Source organism: Triticum dicoccoides, chromosome 6B (assembly GCF_002162155.2).
Source record: "Triticum dicoccoides isolate Atlit2015 ecotype Zavitan chromosome 6B, WEW_v2.0, whole genome shotgun sequence".
In the NCBI taxonomy this organism is placed as follows: Eukaryota; Viridiplantae; Streptophyta; class Magnoliopsida; order Poales; family Poaceae; genus Triticum; species Triticum dicoccoides.
In genome coordinates, this window is record NC_041391.1 from 517,384,270 (window position 1) to 517,392,149 (window position 7,880).

At 49.2% G+C, this 7,880-nt stretch overlaps 2 protein-coding genes across 2 annotated transcripts; one reads left to right on the plus strand and one right to left on the minus strand.

The window, feature by feature from the left end:
- The first annotated feature begins 944 nt into the window (after positions 1 to 944).
- LOC119322416 lies at positions 945 to 5,993 on the plus strand. The gene is made up of 4 exons (XM_037595906.1): positions 945 to 1,512; positions 2,174 to 2,398; positions 2,523 to 2,876; positions 5,033 to 5,993. The coding sequence occupies exons 1-4, from the start codon at positions 1,054 to 1,056 to the stop codon at positions 5,507 to 5,509; spliced, it is 1,515 nt and encodes a 504-aa protein (XP_037451803.1). The 5' UTR covers positions 945 to 1,053; the 3' UTR covers positions 5,510 to 5,993.
- Positions 5,994 to 6,216: 223 nt separating this feature from the next.
- Positions 6,217 to 7,179, minus strand: LOC119322417. The gene is made up of 2 exons (XM_037595907.1): positions 6,735 to 7,179; positions 6,217 to 6,640 (listed from the first exon to the last, which is right to left on the minus strand). The coding sequence occupies exons 1-2, from the start codon at positions 6,977 to 6,979 to the stop codon at positions 6,358 to 6,360; spliced, it is 528 nt and encodes a 175-aa protein (XP_037451804.1). The 5' UTR covers positions 6,980 to 7,179; the 3' UTR covers positions 6,217 to 6,357.
- Between the last annotated feature and the right edge of the window lie 701 nt (positions 7,180 to 7,880).

The window sequence follows — 7,880 nt, forward strand, 5'->3', positions numbered from 1 at the left end:
GAGGGCGGCAACACGCCGAGGCTCGAGTACCCCGCTCCCCCGTCCTTCTCTCGCCGACGTGGGAGCTCGTGGACGCCGAGGCGCATGGAGCCTGGGGCGTCCTCCTCCTCGTCCGGCCGCTCGTCCGGCTCTCCCTGCCTCCGCCCCGTCAAGCCGGAGCCCCAGGACACGCCTGTCAGCCGGCGCACTCGCAGCTCCGGTGTCCACATCGGCGACTCCACCCCCCTATGGCCGCCTCGTCCTCGTCGCGCCCAAGCCGGAGCCCAGCCTCCCCGTGGAGTACGAGAAGATAGCCCGGCGCGGCTTCTCCGACGAGGAGGCCCTACAGTGGGCGCGAGACGACTACCTTTGCGACGAGATGGTCCGGCAGCGCCGGGCCCTGGAGGAGATTGCCGCCCGCAAACATGGGCGCGAGGACGGGCACGACGTCGTGATCCTCGACAGCGACGACGACGAGGACGCCCCCGGACCGTCCAACCCGCCGCGCCAACCGGGGGAGGGTTGCAGCATGGACGGCGGCCGCGGCGGAGGCGACGACGACGACGGCGGCGGCGACTACACGCGGTTCTACAGCCTCCTCGGCATGTAGAACTGCAAGGGCGGCGGGCGGCGAGGAGCGGCAAGGGAGACGGCAAGGAGCAGCCTAGTAGCTTTTTTTTTTATAAAATATTTTTAAATACGAACGAGCTCGCCGAAGTTTAGTTGAATTTGCGCCATGTTTGTGCCGTAATTTAAATTTTTAAAAAAACATGAGCGTGCAACTGGGGGCATCACGCCCACAGCGCGCGGTCTAGCGCTGGTGCGTCCGCAGGGGGTGATTTAGGGGCCAACTGATGCTCTAAGCTACGAAGCGACCTGATGAAAGGTGTCGCCGGTCTCGAAGAGGACAGGAAAACAAAAGACGCGCATTCAAACCGCACGGTTCACTCGTTCCTCTTCTCTTCTCCCTTCGGACGCGAAGAAAAGAAACCCTCGGTCCTTCACAAAGAGAGAAGGGGAGAGAAAAAAAATAAATTCAAAACCTCCCCCCCAAACCCCTCGTCCACCGCCGCCATGGACAGGGCCCCGCCGCGCGCCGCTCCTCGCGACGCCGTCGGCCAGCGGTGGCTCACCGTCTTCGCCTTCCAGGCTGCGCTCTCGGTCGCCGCCTCCGTAATCCACCTCGCGGTCTCCCCGAGCCGCCGCCACCCTAACCTCGGGGTACCCCCGGCCTTCCTCCTCGGGCTGCACCTGCCCCTCTCCTGCGCCGCCACGGGGCTCCTCGCGCTCGCCTTCCTCATCTCCGCCTCGCCCCACCCCGGCCAATCGCCCGTACCGAAGGTCGCCCTCGCGGCCTCCCTCTTCGCTTCGGCCGGCGCGCTATGCGTGGCCGCCGCGGCGTCTCTGGTCCCCAAGGACGCCGGATGGGCTGCCGTCGCTGGGCTGGGATTCCGCGGCGCTGTGTTGGGCGTGGTGTTCGCCGCTCACTACTTTGGGCGTGGGAGGTGGTTGCTCCAATTCCCCGTCGTGCAGGTGAGTGGAGTGGGGGAAAGTTAGGGTTTCTGCATATGCTGCTTGATTCATCCGAAATTGCAGATTAGGTTTGAATTCGTAGGCTTTAAATTCTTATTACCACGACTAACATTAACTTCTCAGCAGTGATTTGCTGTGCAAATGACTATCGTTCTTAAAACATAGGAGTGATGTGATCTTAACTGTGGCTTGAACTATTGGTATTTTACCCTAGGGTGTTTGATCAGAGGAGAGGGTTGCTACTATCCATGCTGCACTATTTGGATCGGTATTTATTGGACACGCATCTATTATTCAAGTTAGACTTTTGAATTAGATATAGATGGTTCTATTATGAGCACTGTGCAATTTCCCCAGAATATCATGTTTTATGGTCAATTTCCAGTCAGAAGCTTTGTTTTTCTTCACTGTTTATTCGTAGTCATAGTTTGCCTATACTGTTCTTTTTTTTTTATTTAGGTGTGAACATGATGGGAATGAATCAAAACTTATGGCAATCAGTTGTAATTTCAAAGCTAAGTTTGGTTAATTTTGATCCCTTAGTAGTCTTAGATTTGCTTGCTTGGTTGCATTTTCATTTGCTATCTTACAGTTCTTCCCAGCAGTCACTTGAGTATGTGGCCGCATGGTTTTAACTTTGTTAACTTGTTTTATTCTCCAGAGACCTATGTTCTATGGATTAAAGATGGGGCTTCTACCTTCTATTAAAAGGGCTCTAAAGATGTCGCTTCAGGTCTTCTTGCTTTCACTTGTCCTGATTCTTATTCTTCCTCGGCAATTCAGAATGGGAGGATCCATTGGAAGTCAAATTATCACCCAAATCGCTATTTTTATAGTGACTACAGGTGTTTCCTTCTGTTGGGAAATAAGCCATCATTTTGTCCAGGTTTGTTCTCTCCTCTGCAATCCAAATCAAACAACATGCTTTTAGATGCTTGTTTCTGCCGTATGTACTCTGCAGCTTGACTTTTGTGGAACTTTAATACACAACTGTTTTCAACGAATTTCAGGTTGTGCATACAAGACGATGCAGTTTTACTCCACCTCAGAGCTCTGCTGCTGCAGAGACTAATCCTACCGATTATATCCTTGAGACATTGGAACTAAGTAATCCACGTTCGCTGATGCAATATCTTGCATTCCAAGATTTGTGTGCAGTATCTGAATGCAACATTGAACCTTGGCGTCGAGGTGCCTTCTTTGAGGAGTCTGGTGAAACTTACAAAAGAATTGTGACAGCCTGTTTGAAGCCACTTGAGGACTTCACTTCAAAAATTGCTGAAGCACTTGAAGGGTTTACTAGTGAAAGGCCAGAACTATTATTACAACAGTCTAAGCTCTATGGTGCATTTAGTGATTCACAGGTAATTTTATAACCATTTCATTTACTTCTATTGTAGGTTCTTCAGTATATTTCCAGTTGTTAATCTTGTCTGTCTCTTCTTGTGTACTAATGAAATCTGCTCCCCGTCAAGAACCATCATCCAGGAAATAGTTTGAACCTACTGTTAAGTTGGTGCCTGCATTTTTTGTTTGACATCCGTGATAAAATTGTTTTAGAGTTGAATAAGGAGAGACCATGCTTTAAAGATGCTGAGTGGCTATAATTGAAGCATACATGCATAATGATTGGTTAGTCACAGTTAGACATACTCCAAAAGATTTGCATACAGCATCACACGATCCGGAAGATTTTGCACGATAACTGCTGATCATATATGTTAGATATGTTATGGAATATGAGTATGCGAGTATCCACATGTAATCTACCTCGGGAACGTTTAGTACTCCCTCTGTTCCATTAATTGTCGCTGATTTAGTGCAACTTTGTAGAAAATCAGCGACAATTAATATGGATCGGAGGGAGTAGCTTAATTTGAAATGCTCAGACCTTTTATTTGGAAGTTGGTAACGTCAAGTTTTCAGGCCTTTTGGAGCTGAAGGTTATTATGACAGCTTCCATATGAGTACCAAATGTATTTCTTCTAGTATAAAGTAATTGGATACTTAGGAGCATCAACTATCATTGTGTTTGATTGCAAATGACATAATAGGTATGCCATATGCACATGGACTGCGTGCAACAGTTTTGAATATTAGCTATGGGGCATTCTTTTCTGTAATATGGGAAGTTGGTTTGTTTATGGAATATGGCACATGTGGTGGAGATGTCAAAATTGTTTTTTTTACACGTACATGGTTGACCTGTGGTCTGGTTGATGCAAGTGTTATACTCCCTCCGTCCCAAAATAAGTGTCTCAACTTTGTACTAACTCTAGTGCAAAGTTGTACTAAGGTTGGGACACTTATTTTGGGACGGAGGGAGTAGTAAATAGTAGCTCACCATTAACTTCTGCAACGTGCTTTTCCTCGGAACCAATGGATAGATTGTAGCAGAAGAAGCTCTGTTCCGCTTGGAGCAATTGTGTATTACCAAGAGTGTGTTTGTTTTGAGCCCAAATTTGCCCCACCATTTTTCTTCTCGAACAATGCAGGAGATCTGCATGCCATTTCATTGATAAGAAAGAGGATTAAAAGTACAATGCCACACACACGACACACCCCAAACCCATACACTCTGGACCAACTGATACATAGGAGCCATGCTTGAACAAAGGATACGACCAAAGCGCCAGAGCACTGACCCTAGAACAGGGTCTGAAGGCTGTGGGCCCTGGCTGTATGCCATAGGGCAGCCTCCTCTACCACCCGAACTACGAAAAACGCCCTAGGGCTAGCATTGGTGAAAACAGTCGTTTCGGCATTTCCAAATCTGCCAAGCTACTATATGATCAAGGTATTGAGGCCTTTTCGGTGCTCCTTGTCCAATCTCTTGATTGCCCTGTTCCACCAGCCAGAGAAGGCCCCACCAACCCCACCAAATATTTGGCTAGCCAAAATTTTGGTCAAGGTTTTATGTGCCCATGAGTTGGCCAACTTTGACTAAAAAGATGAAGTAGAGTTGGGTAAGCAGCCATTGGCATGCCAATAAGTTTGTAACCATCCAAACAAAAACCAAAGTTTTGGTAAGGTCTCCTTGGGTAAGGTACAATTTTGCCAGAAACCAAACATACCCCAACTACCAAGGCTAGAAGTGAAAAATGGAGACTGCTTAGCTGATAGCTGGTGTGATGAGTTCTGACAGTATGGAAGCCCAAATTTGTGAAACATGATGTTCATTTTAATAGCAGCTTGAATTTTTTTTATATTCAAGGACAACTACATGGTTAACATTTTGAAGATTTAGCTTATTTCTAGTGTGCATCTGGGGTGAATGTAGCTTAACATGATTCTTGTGGTTTGATAGCATTCAGAAACATTATTAAAGTCCGTAGGTGTCCTTCAGGGTAAGGTCAATTGTCTACATGCCTAAGCTTTAATAGCCTTGTCTTAAGATTGTTTAAGGCCTGCAATGTTTTATGTGCCAGATGTTGTATCATTGCCAAATCATTATAGTCCAAGTGTTAGTTCGTGCACTAATGCCTAATGATAGATTGTTCTGTATGACCTTTGAATGTAGATATGCTCATGGTGTGCTCGGACATTGGCGACATTAACTGCGCGCTCACGACAAGAGGATCGCTATGGAGTTGCTCAACTCACTGGCTGCAATGCTGCTGTGATGTCTACTTTGCTGTCTGCTCTAGTTGCGGTTGAAGCATGTTTAGGGAAGAAAACTAACCCACAACCTGCGCACTCACTGGGTCCAGCAAGCATTAAGTGGGGTAATAACTTCTCCACTGCAAGAAAAGGCAATGTAACTGCCATCGCAAGCACACAAAGAGGTGGTCTGCACACTAAAGCTCATTCAATGGCTGATGTTTTCCGGACTTCAATTTATCAGATAGTCTCAGCCTTCTTGGATGACATGCGGGCAAATGCAAAAGCTTCGAGTTTGGAGAAGAATTGGATCAGTGAAGGAAGAAAACCTATACATGGTTCACGTGCTGTGTTGGTTCAGAAGTTGAGCTTGTTTATTGAATACCGAGCTGTCTGAACTCTGTGTGATGTCTCTCAAATCGACAGTCTGTTGGGATGAAGGAATTTTGTTATTGGCCAAAATGCTTGTTTCAGTGAAGTTTGGAGCTGCTGACACTACTATCATCTCATTGAGGTCAAGGAATATTTGTTTCGGCACTATGATCCACTGGCGAAAAATCATTTTCCATTCCCCATCTTTTGGAGAACAAGAAGGGCCATGACCTGTTATTATTGTGATTTCTTGCAAAACCAATCTCACTATTTTTCAATTGTTTGAAGCATTACGCTAGCGAATGGAAAATTAAGCTCTCAATTTTGCATGGTACTCGAGAGGTGTTAGTATGTTGCTGTAGTATGGGGGAATGCCGAAATGTTTTGGGCTATCAGTCCACTTGATTGGCTTGTCAGAATGGTCATACTTGCACTGTAACTTATTACGCAGTAGTGCTAGTCAAGATCGAATGATTTTCTTTATTTGCTGATCAAGGTTTTGTTGTTCATGTGCACCAGCCCAGCCTTGACAGTGGCAAGTGGCTGGAGCCGTTGGCGCCGTTTCAATTTTTCTTTTTAAAGACAGCACGGTTTCATTTCCAACCTGTCTTTTGGTTTTGAGTTAGCAGATCATCCCTGTTTCTTAAGAATGGATCCATGGTGTTGAAAATCCCAAAATATTGTACTAGCTCATCTGCTGGTAACAGCAACCACGGGCCATCTCTTCTCAGATTCAAGCCAGAATGTGCTGAAGTTGCATGGTATTTCCATTGAAGTAACCATTCTAATTCAGCCGTGGGTTTCTAATACAATCTCCCTCTATAAAGAACACCAACAGTGGAACAGAACAAGGCGTAGTACAGCCAGAAACTCCTAGCTAAAGATGAGGGCGTTGGCGGCCAGCCTCGCCGTCCTCGGCGAGGTGCCAAGCACTGAGAGGGCGGCCCTCGCGGACGCCTTCCTTGCGGCGGCGGCCTTGGGGCAATGCCGGCGCAGCGAGAGGAACCTGCCACGGTGCGCGTCAAGGCCGCCCTCACAGCTCCGCGACGGCTTGAGGCGCTTCTTGGCCGGCTTGGCCAGGTCCTCCAGGGAGGCCACGGCCGCCAGCGACGCGAACGACTGCGACTTGCCGTCGAAGAACAAGGACAATCCCCTCCTGCACAGCATAGAAAAGGCAGGTCAGCATCTCTCTCTGCTTAGAAATAGATCAGGAACGTAAACCGTCAACACTCGCATTCGCGCGCACGTACTTGATGGGGAGCTGCGTCATGAGGGCGGACATCTCGAAGTGGTCACCGGAGCTCGAGGAGGACGAGGAGCTGGCGTCGTCGGCGAGGTCGGAGGAAGAGGACGTCGAGCTCCGCGACGTGCACTCGGAGTCGGACGCGGAGCCGATGTCCTCGTCCTGCTCGTCGTAGGCGGCCCTGGGCGGCGCCACCATCATCATCTCCGCGGCGCGGCGGAACATCACGTACGCGTTCATCTGGGTCGCCATGCCGATCAGAGCAGACCAAACGGAGCAAGGAGAGAAGCAGGTGATCTGAGATCAGCGATCGGTTGTGCTGGTGCGTTGGCGATGGAGGATCAAACGCCGCGCAGCGGCTATAAAGGGGGAGAGGAGGAGCGGAGGGTGAGTCACTGGGAGGATAAGGAGGGAGGAGGAGCGCGGCTACAAATAGGTGGGGGGACGTGGGCGCGGGGCGAGCGGAGGAGATAAAAGCGCCCCGGTTTATTCACGCCCAAGTAAATGCCGCCGATTGGTAGATTCGGCATTATCTCCTCCCTTCGTTCTCTTTACTCGTGTGGGGCTTTTGTTTAGCTTTGTGCGGAGAGGGACGCGGCGAGCGGCGGGAGAGAGGGAGTGGGCAGCAGCGGATAAGGCCTCCACATGGTTTCCCACCGCGCAGCGTTGGGAGCCGCGTGTGCTGTCTGGCTCGGCTTTGGATGACTGTGCCTGCGCGGCTGTGCTTGGTCGCTTCGGCAGGTGAAGGTCCACACACTTGAATTTCGCCTGCGCCGCGCCACGCGGGTTTCCCCAGTCCACTTGCTCTGGGACGCGGACAAAATCACTATTCCGACCCTTGCAACGAACTTTGTCACAAAATGAACTCGATGTGAAAGTATTTCACGATCTGACCCTTTTAGCAACGCCACAGCCCGCGGCGTTTCTGCCCAACATAGAAACGTTGAGGTAGCTAGTGTTTCTGACCAAAAAGAAACGCCGAGGCAGCTAGCGTTGCGGACCAGGTAAGAAACGCCAAAGACGCCGGCGTTGCTGCCCATCATTGAAACGCCAAGGGACCATGGCGTTGCTACCCTCTTTGGTCATAATTAATTAGCCTTATTAGTTAGGCTGTTCATCCACATTTCACATGCACATGAAAAAGGGCAGCAAC